The sequence below is a fragment of the Zootermopsis nevadensis genome, unplaced genomic scaffold, assembly GCF_977971745.1.
Source record: "Zootermopsis nevadensis isolate Lab colony 2312 unplaced genomic scaffold, Znev_1.0 Znev_ptg000019l, whole genome shotgun sequence".
Lineage (NCBI taxonomy): Eukaryota > Metazoa > Arthropoda > Insecta > Blattodea > Termopsidae > Zootermopsis > Zootermopsis nevadensis.
The window spans coordinates 6,052,004-6,071,161 of NW_028259151.1; the positions used below are offsets into that span (position 1 = coordinate 6,052,004).

At 37.6% G+C, this 19,158-nt stretch overlaps 2 protein-coding genes across 3 annotated transcripts in view; one reads left to right on the forward strand and one right to left on the reverse strand.

The window, feature by feature from the left end:
• Nucleotides 1-19,158, reverse strand: part of LOC110835650 (segmentation polarity homeobox protein engrailed) — a 111,141-nt gene that overhangs the window by 36,019 nt on the left and 55,964 nt on the right. The gene's annotated exons all lie outside the window — the stretch shown is intronic.
• On the forward strand, nucleotides 1,174-13,130 carry LOC147873377 (uncharacterized). The gene is made up of 2 exons (XM_087351537.1): nucleotides 1,174-2,135; nucleotides 5,991-13,130. Exons 1-2 carry the CDS (start codon nucleotides 1,938-1,940, stop codon nucleotides 11,619-11,621), a joined length of 5,829 nt encoding a protein of 1,942 aa, XP_087207663.1. The 5' UTR covers nucleotides 1,174-1,937; the 3' UTR covers nucleotides 11,622-13,130.

Consider the following 19,158-nt stretch of genomic DNA (forward strand, 5'->3'; position numbering starts at 1 on the left):
CGGGATCATATCTCAGAGATTAATTATCCGATCCGAGTGAACCAAGTGTTGTTTTGAAGAGGAGTGTATACGTTACAACTCATTCTGGCCTCCAAGTGTATATCTCAAAAACTCAAAAAGATACGAGGCTGTGAATTTGAAAAAGTTTGAAAATTTCCCGATTTTCTTAAAATGTTCGCGATATATGAGGGCAAAGTACAACCAGAATTACAAAACTCGGGCACGAATGCGTAGAGCACAAAATTCCAAAAAGAATGACACCTGAAAACGCCGGGCCCGGACCCAAAACGTTTGCTGTTAGGGCGGTCAAAACGAGGAAGATTTGATGGAAAGTTTCACGTAGCTTTTCCTAACGTGGCACTAAATTATCAGGTTCCACAAATGACGCGGAATTTCATTACCAGCAAAGAAGTCTGAAAATTAATTTTCCAAGGAATCTAATGCACGAATTTAAATGAAATTTTGCTTTCATTTCCATCGATTGTGTTTTTCATTTATAAGAATTAATATCGCATTTCGCAAGTCTTTTATTTGTTTCATAGATTCTTTCAATTTCGAGGTTTGTAAGTTCTATGGTGAATCGAAAGGAACTGGGAAGAATTTGTTGTTTTATTTAGTACTTGTGGAGAGTCTAAGGAAACGCACGGATGATGCAAACAGGAAAGTTATTTCTTATTTATATTTCTAAAAAAGGCAAATATTCCTATATCACCCAGCTGTTTTGTCTCTGCCTATGATTATGGTGTGAAACGTTATTCTAAGTAAGTAGGTGAATGAGACTACGAGTACGGAAGACTCTCATTATACGCGCTTTCGCTATCCGCTTTATCGTATATCCGCGGGTTTATTTCAGTATCATGATGAGCATCATACGTGGCCAAACTTTATATCTTTTTATCAGCTTCGAAATGTGCCCATGTGAACACAGAATGTCGATAAGTGGTGTCCATTTTCATTAGGAACAAACGTTACAAAGAATATGAACCACTTCTACAAGATCATTATGGGAATTTTAACGTCTATTTCACATTCAATGTGGAATACCAAATCGTAAGTTTATTTATACCTGTGTATCCCACTCGACTAGATAAGTGGTAAGAGATACAGAAGTTATCTGTAACAAACAACTGCATATCGCAAAACGCTCAATATAAGATGACAGCTTTATCATATCTCTATTAAGATAAGGATAAGCCTATTTGTAACTGCGCCCCAGTCGCAAATACCAGAACCGATCACTCCAGAAGATTTAGGTGAAGGGACTGCGTTTGTTTTACTTAAAGAGACATTTCCTCTTGTCGATTTTTATTAAAGTCGTTATTTAAAATACTGAGCTGGACGACTGGTCTTGTTGTGGTGTGAACATATAACAGCTCTTTAGAAAAAAGGGAATGAAATTAGCCTATAGCTACAGATAAGAAGATAATTGTGTTTGGGAATATTAACACTTTCATTATTATCATTCCATATGGTTGCTGTTCGTGCCCTTATTACTGCGCTAGAAGGGAAAATGTACGCGTTCTGGAAGTTACATAGCCAAGACTTGAAAATCGATAGTTTTTTTTTATTAAAATGGCGTTTACCGTTACTGAACACAAATTCCTTACAGCGTTTATTACATGTCTGAAATTATTTTAAAATCAAATACGTCTTTGGCAGACATCAACTGAAACTCCATGCACTTAAGTATAATTTACACCCTCATAAATATTTCAATGTTACTTAGATAAACTTCTAAATTGTACATATTTCTAAAAGACGTGGCAATTATTTGTTTAATTACAATTCATTTGCATAATTGAATTATATTTTTGTGAGTTAACTGTTGTTTCCATCAAAATAAAATAAAACACTACGAGGCACTCGATTGTAGTGAACGAAATTTGTGTTGAACATCAAAGTTGGTGTCTGAGTAAAACTAAGTAACCGCTTGCGCCATGGGGGAAACTACCGACCAATGGAGGGCCGCAATTGGCCGGTGGAGTGGCGGAAGACCAGGGAAGTGCGTGATTATGGAAAGTTTCGCTGGTAGAAAACGCGACAATGACAGTTTCAGGTGGTTCAGCTGTTTTCTATTGGCTTCGCTCCTTGTTATCGGCTGTGTTGAACTGAATCCGGGCCCAAACGGAGTAGAGGTAAGATCATCAATTCTTTTAACACTTATTTATGCCCATGTTTAAGTTTCATAGGGAACGTTACACATTGAATGTCATGGGGATTCAAGCAATATAAGCCATTTACATAGGAAGTGACTTGGACGTCGTTAAAATTAACACAAAGTAGACTAATAGGAGATTCAGCTGCTGATATTATAGGTTCTTGTGGGGATGTAAGGGGTTTCTTGTTAAGGTTATAACTTTCATTTAATGGAGAAATTGTGTGAAAATAAAAAGACGGAAATTATAATAATAATGAAACCGTTCGTATTAGCATGAAAAAGCGAATTAAAACGTGCACCACATTAAATGCAACCCAACAACATTCACTTGTTCCAGATCAAAAAATTATATCAGAATGTGGTCTAACCCCGTATAACAGACATTTTCAGACTTTGCCCGTGGTTACTGGTTACTAGGACGCTGCTCAAGCCATTTGGGCGAAAGTTGTGCAGATGCAAACATGGCGTATTCACAAGGAGAACGTGTGTCATTTCACTTTTTCCGATCTTCGTGAAACATTTTGCAATGCTTATACTCACAAGGAAATAAAACAACAATGCAGCGACTGGTAACAATGCTATGGCAGGTTCTCGAGGGTTTAGAGACAATTAACGGTACCAGAATCATTTTCTTCATTTCATTTCTCTGTTGGAACAAAATGAAAAGTGCTGCTGGTTTCAACATAATGGGGTCATTGCCCAAACTGCGAAAACAACTGTTTTATTGCAAAAATTATTCTGCGAGCACATTGTTGGAAATAGACGTGGTCATACTTTAACTTTCCATGCATGGAATTTATGAAACAAAGAATTTGTTATAATATCTCGCGAAGCTTGGAGGGACTGAAAGAGACTTGCCAACATTGACCCGGAAACACTTCGAGAAGTCGCGTAAAACATATTACATATTTGGATTTTTATTTTCTAGAATGCTCTGGACGTTCTCAGCATTTGCTGTAAAGATGTTCTACAAATTATCACTAACAATCAAGAACTAAGTGGAAAAATACTCGTCTCTCTTGTTGTTATACATAACCCCCAAGCAAGGAAATACTTTGTTAACTCGTATTGTTTCCTAAGCTTACCTTCCTGTACATAACAAATGTGTAATAATTGCGAATTGGGAAATCACTACCCAGCTGTATCTACGTATCTGTATATTTGTAACATAATGGCATCATCTTACCTTTCGTAAAAATTAAGGCCTACCAGTATAAGTCGTTTAATTCATTACATTTGTGAGAATTGCATACACATCTTTCTAGATTATTTTACATGCAGAATGTGATCACAAGACACTTTGGCTGTGTCAGTCATAGATCATGATTTACCCAAAGAATTCTTGCGTCATAATTACTCGAATCCAAAGAAGGATATCTTGTGACAAGTTCATAAATTTCTCCTACAAAGTTATTGCGTACTTATCAGGATGTGAAGTGTTAAACAATTGGACTGATTGAATAAAAATTTTCTTGGATATTATCCATCGTCTAGTAAATATAAAACGTAAAACGACGTTTCGGAGATGGGACTCTATCTCCGTCTTCAGGTTCCTACTCAGTTGGGCCCACTAGATAGAGCTAATCCCTATCTCCGGACAAAGTAAAAAGTGAAAGTCCCGGAATAAAAAGGCATTACCACACCATCCATCCGTGGGACGTAAACGAATAGTATGTAGAAATCAAAATTCATAAACAAGATAAAGCCAAAAAAATAAAAACTCACAAAAGGTGGGAATAAATACACATGAATATCAGCTCGAAACTCGATGCCCAACTTGGATTTCTTCAGAGATTACAGGTATCCAAATAGGAGATAAATCCAAACTAGGCTGGCTGATATCTTGATACAGCTTTAGTAATCGAATAATTCAGAATATTTTTACGTCCGTCTACTTCAGTTATGTTATAAGTTCATAAAGTAATGGGTAACCGCACATAATAATTCATTCCTTTCGCAAGATTGGAAGTTGTGCTTTTTGGAGTATACCGAAATGCCAAAGGCATTCTTTATGCCACATCAGCACGATGATATCAGCTAGGAAACTAAGGAAATAACTGCAACAATGTAAATTAAGTTATTGTCATGACAGTGGCTCAACAATGATAAAGAAGCAAGACAGACAATTAAATATGGACGAGGCCTTAAGTTGTTTTTATCACACCAAAGGGTTAAGAACTCGTAAAAACTGCAATTTCATTGGTCACTTTATGTAGAATAAGCTTTTTCCTTCGTCACCAGCCATGGAGATGGAGGCAGTATGTTCCTCCTTAACGTTGGTATCTTACCAGAAGTTCACACGACGTCATAACGGAGAACACTAACATCGATATGCGGATTATCTATTCCGATTCCATGCTTAATTATTTCGTAAGAAAACATTTGCCTCTCACTTATCATCGTATCTTAGCCTACGTGTGAATGTTCTAAACATCAGAGTTAACCAGGAAAACTGTATGAACGTCGTCCGGAGATGTCGCCAACGAAAAATATCTCGAGCTCGTAGTGTTATAGAATGAATGCAAACATAATTACTGGGTGTTTAAGAAAGAAGCAATCAATAACATTGCTGTGTAGTCCAATAGAATGTATAAATAAGTTCAGGTCGACGAACACATTTTCGAGACAAGTAATCCTAATTTCATTAATTATTAAGAAGAATCATGGCTGTTATGCTGGTGCTATTTTAGCTCTCAGGACGAGCTCACATTGAAATAATTGGAACAGCAACGACTGTAGGAAAAATTCTTGTAGATTTCTTGTCACGCCACCAGCTTATCATTCATATCAGATAATTTGAAGTTCTGTTGTTTGCGACGTTAAATTATGAGCCAGTGCGTAAGAACCTGTAAGGCCTATCTACGTACTATGACAATGGAAAGTACTCTATGTTGAAACTGTTAAAACAAATATAAGAATGTTTCAAACTATTTTGCGTTCTTCACACAGAGCTCATAAAGTGAACGCATATAAGGATGGTCCTGTTCGTCCGTCCGTCTCCATGTTCTATTTCGTGAAGACTGAACGGGTTTAATGATGCGAAACTATGAAGTTATATCTGGTCGGAAACTACTCCGGAAAGTGATTTCTGAATTTTTAATTTATACGTCGTGCCTGCCTCATTCGGAGTAAAGTACGCGTCATTCAAGAATGTTAGTGTTTTGAGGCCAAAGTTAATATTCAGGTATCTCTGTGTTCAGATACGTTATCAATTCTGGTCTGCAGGCCAGACAGATGCAGGTAAATAAATTATACAAACATCTAGCTTATTTCAAAAGCTAACTGTCTCTTAAATAGAGAACACTTTTTATATTTGTTTTATCTATCCTATGCCTGAGAATATGCAATTACCATTTGATGCGACTGCCTAATAATTTTAGACGTGTGAAAGCTACTAAACCTACAGTATCTCAAATCCAAATAGGCATGTAATAGTATAGAAATTTATACTATTTGTTAATTCACTTGTACTAGTATCCGTATTATGAAAAACAAAGAGAATAAATTTGAATAAAAATATGTAAGTATAAGCAATTAAGCAGTATAAGATAGCCTGAAAGCTTGGGGAAAATAATTTTACTCCAAAGATAATTAACGTTTTACGAAATTCGACAAAGGGCCTTGAACATAACGATTCACAATATACAATTCAAAGACGGACTCATGTGGACAGATTAATGGATCCATATATTAAGCCGGAGGATGTCTTGACTAAATGTGTAAGAACATCAAGAATATATTTAATATACCGAGTCGGTTTCATGAATCAGACAGGTATTAAAGTGCATGTTGTTCCCAAGTGAAGTCACTTAATTGCGTTTTCTTCAACCAGGAGACCTCGGCCACGACCCAGAACGGCGTAGTTCTTCTCAAATACAAGAAGAGACCTGGTTCAGTTGGACTGGAAGGTGAGTTGTACGGCATCAGAGTGGCTTCGTTCCTCTTCGCGCGGGGCCTCAACAAGACGGACAAATTCCATCTGGCTTCAAACGTCGACTTCGCTGGGGCCCTTGATGACGTGGTGTTTAAGTACAGATTGAAAGGACAAGATATTTGTAAGACGTGTTTCATACAACTTAAACATAAGGAAGACAAAAATCATACAATTCAGCGCCAAAGCATCATACAAATGTCTGGAGATTTCAGTTTGTTCAAATATTTTGGATCGTACTGTCAAATTAAAAAGGGTGTTTCTGAAGACAGTAATCTGAAACAGTGTGGTTCGTTTGTTGACTTCGAGTTTATAATTTACACTAATGCCAGGCTGAATAGCAAATGTGTAGCTGGAGACGACAAAGACCCAGTGAGCATATTGAGTTCAGGGGAAAATGAAGGGAAATATGTAACTTTCAATGAGGGATCTGATAAAGAAGTTTTCGACTTTTTTAAAGAACTGTCTCATTATTATAATTTTCTTCTGGAATTGGAAGATCTAGTGAATATGGGAGCATATACTGATGAAGAATTTAAGCAAGAAATAGAGAAAATTAATAGCAACTTCACAAACGCCGACATATCAAAGAGGCTGGAACATTTAAAATCAAATTTAAAATCTAAGCCGAGCAGTGATGACTTAAGAGAACTGATCAAGGAACTGGAGAAATGTGATTTTTCTTTATACTCAGAATTCTTGCAGAAAGTGAAAATATTTCAATGCCAGTCACATGAAAGTTCCTTCAAGACATTAATTAAGAAAGATCTTCAGGAAGCTTGTCACACATCACCTTCAGGCACAGATTCCATTTACATAGAACTCGAAGAATGTGTGACTCAGTGGTGGAAGAAAAGTGGCAATGTACCTTGGCTCAGTGAAAGTTTGTGTTTCTGGCAAAATATCAAACAGCGTTGGATTGAGAAGATAAAGGAATTATCGGAAATAGACGTACAAGAATTCATTGAATATGGTATAAGTTTCACTGAACATCATATGCAACCGCTGTCTGAAGCCTTGCAACGCAGCAAATTATTAAACGTCATTACCAAAAACAATTGTGGCACTTTATCCAAATTGAAAATATATCAGGCTCTCAATTCTTTAGATCAAGAAAATTCATTATTTATTAGTTTAAAATCTTTACTGGATCGACGTGAAGAAATTCGTGAATTCTGGCCTTGCAAGTGGAGTTCTGTCTTGGTCATTGACTGTGAGGAAGGCTCTGTCAATGATGACAAAAATTTGGCCGATATTCTTACGGACATATTGCATCTTCCTCAGAAAAAGTGTGTTGTAATTTCACAACATAAACACCCACATTTGGCTTCCCAACTTCAACAGAAACTGGAAAATGTATACGCGGAGTATGTAGATGACTGCAAATTGTTTGACTTGGATTACAAATCACAGGAAATTGTACTGAAAAAAACTGTTGATTTTCAAGGAACGGAGGTTCCGTTAGAGAAACTTATAGGAAAGGACCCTCTTGAAGATATAAAGAAGAGCATAAACTCACAAGCTTTGTCCTTATTGTTGAGCAGGAAACTGTGTATTGGTAGAAAGTTGTCTGGTCCTCCTAGTTGCTATATCGCACGCACATTGGAGCATCAGGTGCGTCTGAATGATGATATTCTGAAGTTAGCAGACACCACTAATACGTTCGCAATTACTGGGTTAGGGCTAAGTCAACTGAAAAAATACTTACCTGTCGGCGAGAAAATGTATGAATTTAAATTTGTTAAAATATCAAGAAACTACCGTTTGAAGATTGTAGATACTTTCAACAAGCCAATAGGACGTAAGAGAAATGGTCATAATGTTTTTCAATCAATCAAACCAGAGGAAGTTAGATACGTTATTCTTGGAAACAAACATTCAGGAAGGAAATTTAAGAAACTGAAATTCTTTTGCAAAAATGTGCATTGGGTTCATAGGGAAAACGATTTCTTTGTATGGAGAGACTCGAGTAGTGACATTGATGTCATCCGCAAATATATTGACAAAACAAAATGCGAGTCGTATGACGTCAAGAGTTTAATGGAACACAAAGACTCCACCATGTTGCTTGCAGCTGAACCAGGAATGGGAAAATCTACGTTTCTCTCCCACATGGAACATGAAATAAAGAAGTGGAAACCTTCGATGTGGGTGCTAAGACTGAATCTAAATGACCATACGAGTTCACTGGAAAGTACTAAATTTGAAGGAGAATGCATCAACAAGTGCAAGGAATTCCTGTGGGAAGCCGCTCATTCGAAGGGACAACTTGTTTTAGAACTAGAAAAAAAAATATTCCGACATGCGTTGGAGCAGACAGGGAACTTAGTTGTAATGCTAGATGGATTCGATGAAATTAGTCCAGATTACTGTCATAAGGTCGAGATGTTAATAAGAGGAATAAGGAATAAAATGGCTTCCAAGATTTGGGTTTCGTCACGTGCCTCCTACCAGATGAACTTAGAGAAGACCTTGATGAAATTTGCTTTTACGTTACAACCATTTACTACACAAAATCAGATTACATTTTTGGAACAATACTGGAATAAAACAACTGGAAAACTGAACCAAGGAAATCTGCGAAATTTCGCCGAAGAGTTGCTCAGTTTGACATCAAAGAACTTTAGCGACAAAGATGGAAAATTTACGGGCATTCCATTACAAACAATGATGTTAAGTGAAGCCTTTGTGAAGGAAGTTGAAAATTACTGCTTAGGTGGGAAGTTTGATTTACTAGAAAACTTTAATCTACTCGATCTGTTTAGGAAATTTTCGGAGAAAAAATGTGATATTTACTTCGAAGAGAAGATTGCAATGGATTGCTCAAAACCTAAGGCAAAAAGGGAGAGAGAGTTGTACGTAGAAAAACACATGATTCCATCGTTAATGTCGCTGTTCTCCCCCGACGAACTCAATCGGCTCCTGGATACAGAAGTTCACAACTACTTGCAAAAAGCAACGGAATTCATTCAAAGTGGAGACGCAGATCAATGTGGAATGATAACTGAGTTTACGGATAGCAGGCCGCGTTTTATCCATCGATGTTTTGCAGAATATTTTTCTGCCAAATGGTTTACTAAGAATTTTTCTAAGTGTGGCAGTTTCATTTCAGACACTCTTTTCAACCCTACGTACGAGATAATACGGAATACTTTCGACAGGATGCTTGCAGAAGAATCCAGACTCCATGATGCTGTTTTGAACAATGACCCGGAAGCTGTGAATAAGTTGCTGGGGGAGAATACAAATGTGAACAGTGTAGACAAGGGTGGTAGAACTGCGTTGCATTTGGCAGCTTCGTATAATAGCATAATTATAAAAACATTGTTGTCAGTCACAGTTGTTGATACCAACATATCGGATGGAGTGCTTAAGTGGACACCGCTGAGGTACGCTGCCACAACGAGATCATGGATGGCTGTGGACAGCTTGTTACAGGGTGGCGCTGACGATAATGTGCTTACTGATTTTTACAAGGACCAGGAGTGGAGACGGGCAGCACAGAGGGAATGTGCACAGAAGGGACACAGAAACTTGTTGGAGTTCTTATTGAATTCCGGATTTGATGTTAATGCCGTTGTATCGGATCCTGAAAGTAATTATCGTAAATTACCTCTTCTTCATATAGCCTCACTGTACAACCAAGAGGAAGTTGTAAGACTTCTTATTGAAAGGGGCGCTGATATTAATGTTCGCAGATCCTCTCATGGAACTGCCCTTCACTTCGCTGCTGAAGTTGATAATGTAGAGATTATGACGTTATTAGTAGATAAAGGAATGTCTGTCAACGAGACCAGTATTTACGGCGAAACTCCGCTACACGTCGCAGCTTTCTGTGGTAATCTGAGAGCAACAGTATTTCTAGTCGAAAAAGGCGCTGATTTTAATGTTCGCAGCTTCGACAATGAAACTGCTCTTCACTTCGCTGCTGAAGCTGATAATGTAGACATTATGACGTTATTAGTAGATGCAGGAATGTCTGTCAACGAAATGAGTACAGGCGGCGAAACTCCGCTACACGTCGCAGCTTTCTTTGAAAATCTGAGAGCAACGGAGTTTTTAGTCAAAAGAGGCGCTGATTTAGAGATATCTAACGCAAATGGCCGGACTCCGCTGATGGAGGCTGCATCCGGTGGCACTCTGGAAGTAGTTCGTTATCTTACAATGAAGGGAGCAGACGTAAATGCTTGCAACAATGATGAAACTGCTTTGCACTTGGCAACTGAAAGGGCACATTTGGACGTGATGGGTTTTTTACTGGAACATGGTGCTGATATTAATGGCAGCAATGTTGAACCACGCGTAAGCCCGTTACAACTTGCAGTTGGGAAGCACAACTTACAGACAGTGAAGTACTTAATTGAAAGAGGCGCTGATGTCAATTTCTGTAGTCGTAATGGCAGAACACGGCCACCTTTACATCTCGCAGTGCATTGTGGTAACTTGGATGCCATGAACTGCTTAATAGAGGCAGGTGCTAATCTGAACCCGCGCGATGCAAACGGCTTCACTCCACTTCATTACGCACTTTCGCGCAACTATACTGAATTAGCATTGCATTTGGTGGAGAAAGGTGCAGATGTAAATATTCCGGATGCTCGCGGAAGATCACCTTTACGTCTTTCTGTGATTAAGGACAACGTAAAATGTGCAAAACTCTTTGTGAAGTTTAATGCTAACGTCAATTACCAAGGGCCCACAAAATTGACCGCGCTCTCAATGGCCATCAGACTGGGAAGGATGGACATAGTTAATGTTTTAGTGGAAAATGGCGCTGATATTAATCTTCGTGATGACGATGGAAATACTGCACTGCATGCCGCGGTTATGAGAGGGGATACGGGTCTTGTTCAATACTTAATAGCCCGAAGGGCAGATGTAAATATTCCGAATCCTGAAGGAAGATCACCTTTACAACTTTCTGTGATTAAGAACAACGTAAAATGTGCAAAACTCTTTTTGAAGTCTAATGCTGACGTCAATTACCAAGGGCCCAAAAAATTGACCGCGCTCTCAATGGCCATCAGACGGGGAAGGATGAACATAGTTAAATTGTTAGTGGAAAATGGCGCCGATATTAATCTTCGTGATGGCAGCGGACAAACTGCACTGCATGCAGCGGTTTGGAGAAGGAAGTCCGGTCTTGTTCAATACTTAATAGCCCGAGGGGCAGATGTAAATATTCCGGATTCTGCCGGAAAATCACCTTTACAACTTTCTGTGATTATGGACAACGTAAAATGTGCAAAACTCTTAGTGAAGTTTAATGCTAACGTCAATTACCAAGGGCCCAAAAAACTGACCGCGCTTTCAATGGCCATCATACTGGGAAGGATGAACATAGTTAATGTTTTAGTGGAAATTGGCGCCGATATTAATCTTCGTGATGACCGTGGACAAACTGCACTGCATGCCGCGGTTGAGAGAGGGTATACGGGTCTTGTTGACTACTTAATAGCCCGAGGGGCAGATGTTAATATCCCAAATATCAGATTGGAAACTCCAGTAGATTTGATTCGTTCACGTAAATAAGAAATTCCAGCCGACCACTTAGAACGTCATGAGCGTAATTCAATACCTGATGTACCTTTGCTTGTGGACCTGTTTGCAACTGAAACGTTTTGATCAGAAACAGTTCTTCTGCTGCAGCCCCCAATGCGAGAAAAACACAAAAGACTATATACATATAACGCATGTTCTTGTATACACTGCTGATAGCAAACTAATTACAACTTGTGTTAGACAAGGCAGTGGTCTAGGCAACACGGAGTTTTCCTCCGGGGGCTTCCCCGGTTTCTCCGTGGCATCCCATTCACACACAGAAGAAGGCAATGGCAAACCACTTCTGGATCATCTTCCAAGAACGTATATGAACAGGTCCCAGTCCGAGAAAAGGATGGAAGGATCCTGTTCATATGGACCTGTCGTCAGACAGAACACTAAATAAAAAAATAATAAAAAATAACGGTTTAAGAAGGTATTATACACACACAAATAATATTATATATTGTTACCATGTATTATTTGCATGTCTTATAAGGAGGAATTATGGCGTTTTGTAACAAGTTCTTTTGTTTTATTATATTATAACAGAAAGCATAATAATGCACGTTCCTGAGCCGATATTACAGCGCGTTAAAAACTTCAGTGATGCTGATTTGCTTCATACAACTGATAAGCAATGCTAGTAATAGAACATCAACATTACAGCTCCTCCGCAAAGCAGTTTCAGAGTTTGTTGGATCTTTGTTCACATCATTGCTAAAGTACACTTTATATTCTGCAGGAACGACATTACTTAACATCCCAGAATCAATGGCCCTAGCAACTGTTACGCAAAAAGTCACAATTAGCCAATTGCACTCTATTGAAGCTAGGAAATTTATATTGTTTTAGAAGTGGGATATTACTATACCACTGAAATCAAATTCTTATTATTGTACAAAAACATATCGTCTGATACTTGGGTATTCATGATGATGATGTTAATGATATATGGAATCATTATTGTCTAAGAGCAAATATTGTCCATTACCGACAAATAATACGGTAAATCAAATGCCTAATAATAGCTGAAAAACAAAATATGACAAAAAATAAATAAAAATGGACTACCCCCAGCAGTCCTTAATTTCCAAGGTACTTCAAATTAAAGGAATTGTTACAAAATTCAATTACACTATCTCTAGATTTTAATAACCTAAACTCTCTAAACATCTTTTGTATTATAACATTTAAAACACTTGATTGTCAGATGTTTAATTATATTCTGCAGTATTTTCTGGTGGTTTTAGTACAAATTGATTCAACGGCATACCTTCACTTTAAATTACAGTAATTACCTCTTCGTAAGAATAGGAATCTTGGTTTTCGCAGTTTCGAACTTTCAGAATATCAACTGAAAAAAATCTAAAATTTTATTATGATCGAAATCTTATTTTACCTTAGAACTAATTAGTTTTGCAAACTAAACATAACGGCATCGTCTTAGGTGCAGTACCCATATAATTGTATTGTGTTATTTTGTTTCATTATTTTTAATGAATTCTTTCAAACGTTATACTGTTCATTTTTATAATTGCATCAAGCACTGTGTTCCACTGGAAGATGGCCCTTCAAAGTTCTGAATCATGTGGCTTGGTTATCTGTTTCTTGTATTTCTTTAACATTTTACATTTATATTAGTATTCCCTAGGTGGATTATTTGCTTTTATTTATATTTCTTCATTTATTTTTCTTTGTGTATAATATTGTTTCTATATTGGGTTTGCCTGTATTTGGCTGTTATATTAAATACTGTACTATTAATTAATGTATTATCGTACCTAAATATCGAGAATATATAATTGCGAGAGAATATAAATGGCTCTAAAGTATTTTTAAAGTATGTATAAAGTATATTTTTGGGTATTTAAAAGTATAAACTTACTGACGATATAAACATCTAATTTTGTGAAACATGGAAAAATGCGTGAAAAGTCTCGGATAATTGCAATAAATTAGCAGCTCTGTACCTACACAAAATGTTTTGTTTAAAATTCAGATTTTATTGTTGGAACATTTATCTGTTATAACCCAAAGAATGTGGTGCAAAATGCCTGTTGCCTATTTTTTCTTGAGTTCTCAAATACCAAACATTGTGTGCATAAAGTAAATAGTGCGCATCAAAAGACCAGTTTTAAAACCTATACTACGTATTCAGAGTGTTTAAAAACAACCGCCATCTTAATTATTGCTCAAAACAATAAATTTCTTTTTTACGCAGGGAAAGACAAATTCTAGACAGAATGAGCACATTTACTGTTGTGGGGATAGAAGTGAGTAATATTCCGTGTTTCTGAATCTCCATAGGATACAGTCAGCCGTGAAATAAAATCCAATTTTGTGAAAGTCGATTAAAACTCTATACACTACCAGAGTTTCAATAAGTTGGATGTATTAACACTAAAAGTTAATAAGCTGGTTGTTACCCCAACTGAATACCAATTATGACGATTACATTCTACAACTGGACGGAGCTCCCCCCCCCCCCCCATTTCCACAGGAATGTACGAGTGCATCTCAATCGTGTTTTTCCACAGCGCTGGATCGGACGTGCTGCTGCAAATGGAGACAACAACCTTCTCCCTTGGCCACCCCGTTCGCCTGATCTTACACCGTGCCATTTCTTTCTTTGGGGGTTCGTTAAAGACAGCGTTTATGTACCACCATCGTCCACGTCCATCCATAAACTTCGTGATGGGATAACGCATGCACTGCAAGCCATTACAGCGGACATGCTACACCACGTCTGGGATGAGTTTGATTACCGTGTGGATGTGTGTCGTGTGACCCAGGGTGCACACATTGTAGGATTGTAATTAACGCATGAGGAACTAGGTGAGTTCGCGCCGCTGACGGTGTATGTTGTGCTCGTGTGAGGTCAGAAATATATTTATTTTTTTTACTTTTGAAACAGCATCATTCTTTTGTGTATACCTCGTGTTATTTTAGAAAGAAACCGTTTTACAATACACGCATTCAGTAGACTTACAAATAACGCTGTGATAGCCGAGATCAAAGGTTTAACGACGCTAATACCAAATTCTTGTTCCTGTACGCCTAGGTTATTCGAACAAACTTTATACGCATTTATCATTTTGTCAACGCGAGTTACATGAAGTGTTCATATCATCACTAATGAACTGAACTAACTAACTAACTAGATGGCTTAGGGAACCCGAAGGTTTATTACCGAATTAACAAAAGCCCTCCACCGGTCTCTGTCATGGGTCAGCAAAATCCAGTCTCCAATGATCTGAGCATCCTGGTGAAAAGATCATTTACGAGACTATTTCATTCCTCTTACCAAACTCTACACCACTTATGTTCCTGAAAGGCATGAACGTTGGTAAACCAACGTAATATAGAAATTTTAAAATTTAGAATAATATAAAGTAGTTTCTCTTATTGTTAATTAGGATGGACACAGATGGAGCCAAACATCAGTTTCGCAAATGAAGCTGCATTGCTTGTGAAAACAGTCGCTAGGAATGATACATAATCAGCTGACAGAAACACTCTCTTGTTAATCTTGTCATTGTTTTAAGTTCTGCCTTAACTATTTTAAGAGCCAGAACATGATCTTTTAAATTCGAGAACGAACACTTAACATTCTTCATAATATATACGATGATCTGTCGTTGGTTTGTTGACGGCGGGGTAAGAGCAGAAATGGAGAAGCAACCCCCGGTGGCAGTCATGTTATTTTTCGTCATATACAAATAAAACGTTTTTGAAAGAAGAGGTTGACTAGAAAATCTCACGAGTAGAGTCGCTCTCCCCCAGACGAAATCTTTCACTCCGTGGATTATAAACTCTCAACATTAGTCGGAAACATATAAGGAGAAATATGCTGATAAATTATGTACTTAAACAAGGGGTAATATCCTAGGCGCATTAGCAAATTTTTAAACTGTAAACCAATAGTCTTGACGACTATTTTAGAACACCAGACAGCGGCATTATTAACACTTATGATGTGAGCTGTGCAAAGCCTTAAGCGTTAAATTAAGCCACTTTTGTTCTCATATTTTTCTTTAATTAATCTCCGTTGATTCCCCCCCTCTTTTCTGTTCTTCACCTAATTCATTTGGCAATTAACTGTTTGAAGTTTAACTTTAACTCTCTGAATTATCTGACGTCATACAAACGATTTTTGTGAGTTCCTAAGTTCCGCGAACTTATTCTCTCTATGTGTAATTATTACCGACGCAGTGATGGTACGAAGCTATAGAATTAATAACTGTCTTCGACATGAATTATTGTATTATTATCACCACCACAATTACTAAAACTACTTTAGAGCTTTTTGAAAAGTTACATTCGACGTAAACAATTCATACGAGATATTTCAGTGTGATAGTCCAGCGTTTGTAAACATTTTCAACTCTACATGTCTCATGATCTCAGAGTGAAACTACCAATTTGTAAAAGCAGACTTAATTTGCAACTCACACTAAGTAGAATCATGTATTACACATGTGGAAATTTACACATAAAACAACTTTTTTAATTTTAAAAATTTCCAAATTAAATTTTAAATTAATTAACAGGTCTTTTATAATAATTTAGTCGTGTTTCGCATTGAATGATAAATAGCTCATTGAGGTAAATATATTCCAGGTTCAGAATTGCTGGGCTAGAAGCATAAGGAAACAAGTCTTTACAAAGCAAACTATCCTTCACTTGTTTGTTGTTGCTCAGTTATTGGGTTGTAACAGAGGTTTCGAAATATAAGAGTCCCGGCTACTTGAGATTTTATCTGAGTCAGGTGAGAAGTCAGAAGCCAGTCAATCACGTGCCCAATGAATGACGTCCTCACCCACTATTTTCGTCTCCGTGGAGACGACCTCTCACAAGCGACTCTTGTGCTGTCTGCATTGTCTTCCTTACCTTCAGACTCCATCCAACATAAAAGTTGATTGTGGAAAAGTACCACAGAATTTTCAGTGCCGAACGTTCAGCGAAGAAAGACATTGCAGGAAATACTTCAAAGGCTGAAGACACTTTTGAAAGTCTCTCGAAAATTTTTAGAGGTTTCTATAACACCTAAGAAAGACATTTCCTATATTTCTGCACACCGTCTCCATATCCTCGACTTATAAAACAAACCAACGCTTCAAAGACGGTCAATTCTAAAGTGATAATTGTGAAGTTTCAGGAAAAAAAAACTGGTTCACATCTATAAAATTTCCTTATTTTGTGAATATTTTTGACTAATTTTGTAAGAAGCTTACTTTTCCATTACCTTCCGAATAGCTCACATAAACTCAAATTTCCTACAGTAATCAAGTTTAGAAACCTCATACACTCATACGTTTTAAGAAAACTTACAACAATCTATGAGAGTCTTTGTGTTTCGTATCGATTTACTTGGTTTGTAGTGTACCTTCATGTGCCTCTATGTTAGTGTCTCAAATAGATCACTTACAGACAAACTTTCCAGCTACACGTCATGGGAACGCTTATGGAAAGCATGGGTGTAGCTAAGAAGTGTTATTCATCTCGGCACTAGATGGGGGTTAATGATTAGTGACACCCCCCCCCCCCAGGAAGGAATTTACCACCCTAAGGGAAAGGGCCCCCCGTTCCCATTCGATGGAAGGGTAGCTGGGCCCCAGATCCGGTCTGGACTCAGAAAATGGAAGAAAAAATCTTTTGCCTCTCTCAGAGATCGAACCCCTGTTGTGAGGTATTACACTGACTGACCTCAGCTCCTCCAAGTTACTTGAAGTTTTAATATTTTAAAGATAAGCCTGTTAATCGCTTAACGGCATTTCAAAGCGTACATTTGACGAAGTTTAAAACTTCAAATTACCAAATAAATAATAAACATTACATTTTAAGCATTGTTAATGAAGAAACCATTACCGACCTCAAAGAAATGACAGCGTGTATGGCTTTATGTCCATGGGCATCGAAACTTGGAAAAGAGCGTAATCATGAATAGAAAATACGTTCGTTGTACATGAAGATCGTTACTTTTTTAACTTTCCTCTTTGTTGGTAATTCTTAAGTACAAAACTTTTAACAACTACTTTTACGTACGTATCCTGTACATTAGACATAAAGGCAGAAGACAAGAAGTTATTAACATTACAAAGAATTCTTATGAAAATGTTCAACCGCATATAAAGACAACTGTGGGGACGACAGGAAACTATGAAAAACCGCGGTTGCGTAATGACGCACCTTGCGTCTCTCATTCGGAAATTGACCGGCTGGGGCGCGCAACGTCATGATAGATCACAGAAGCTGTGAAGGTTAGGTTTGTTCACTCTAGCAACAAACAGACATTCGCAAATGGTTTAGTATTTAATCTTTTAACTTCACACCCATTAAACTAAACCTACTTGTATTCTTTCACGTTCGCAGAAGTGCACAAAACTTAAATAAACAAATTATTTTAGGTTATTTATTTATTCTCCAAATTGTGTTTCGGTACCATAGAGGCAGCCACGGTGGTCTAGCGGTTAAAACGCTGACTTTGCAATCCTGGGGTCTCGGGTTCGATTCCCGGTGGTGTCCGAATTTATAACTTGTGTTGGGCAAGGCCGTGGTCTAGGCAACACGGAGTTTTCCTCCGGGGGCTTCCCCGGTTTCTCCGTGGCATCCCATTCACACACAGAAGAAGGCAATGGCAAACCACTTCTGGATCATCTGCCAAGAACGTAAATGAACAGGTCCCAGTCCGAGAAAAGGATGGAAGGATCTGTTCATATGGACCTGACGTCAGACAGAACACTGAATAATAATAATAACCATAGAGGCGTTATCAATGGCTGCGTATTTGTACATAAACTGTCAAAACCACTAACTTTATCTACTCACGTATTTAAGCTCACTTTTTAATCCTTCTTCCCAGCTCCGTGTGTCCTTGCCATCTTTAAAACTGAGATATCAATAATATGGTCATCGGGTTCCCAACATTCGCGAAGTGTGTGCCACTGAACGAAAAGGCCCCCCTGCTACATTTTAACCTCCCTTCGTCAACAATGCCAATATGGCTGCCGCAGACCAACAACCACAACATTAGAGCCATATGCTCCTAATTCTGACCAAAGTTGTACCCATCTGCATTTGATTGGGCTACGAAAGAGAGTTCCATGACTTCAAAAGCTTTCAACTCCATTATTGCTTTGAGAGAACGTCTCTGGTCCAATTCCATTAAAATATAAATCAACAAATGTGGAAAGAGGAAAACACTGTGCGCGGCTTACCGACAAAATCATTTTGTAATTGAAATTTTCTGCTTCACCAAATTTTGACAATCCTGTATAGTCCTAATAATGAAAATGGAAGAATTGTGAATAAGCGGATTAAATGAACAAAGTGGTATGAAAAGCGAGTTGCCTCAAAATGGAGGAAAAATATTTTATTGAATTTCGCAAGGCTTCATCTTTCATCATAATGATTAATTTTAATTAATTCATATTTTAGTTAATATTTACCGAAGTAAATTAAAATCAACATTATATTTCGTGTTCATCTAAACAAACTAAGAATAAATTATGTAACTGTATTAATC

Bases quoted from the DNA above. Each gene is read 5' to 3' on its own strand.
- LOC147873377 (XM_087351537.1), top strand. From the start codon at position 1,938: ATGGGGGAAACTACCGACCAATGGAGGGCCGCAATTGGCCGGTGGAGT. The intron at 2,136-5,990 runs GTAAGATCATCA...TTCTTCAACCAG, and splicing joins CGGGCCCAAACGGAGTAGAG to GAGACCTCGGCCACGACCCA.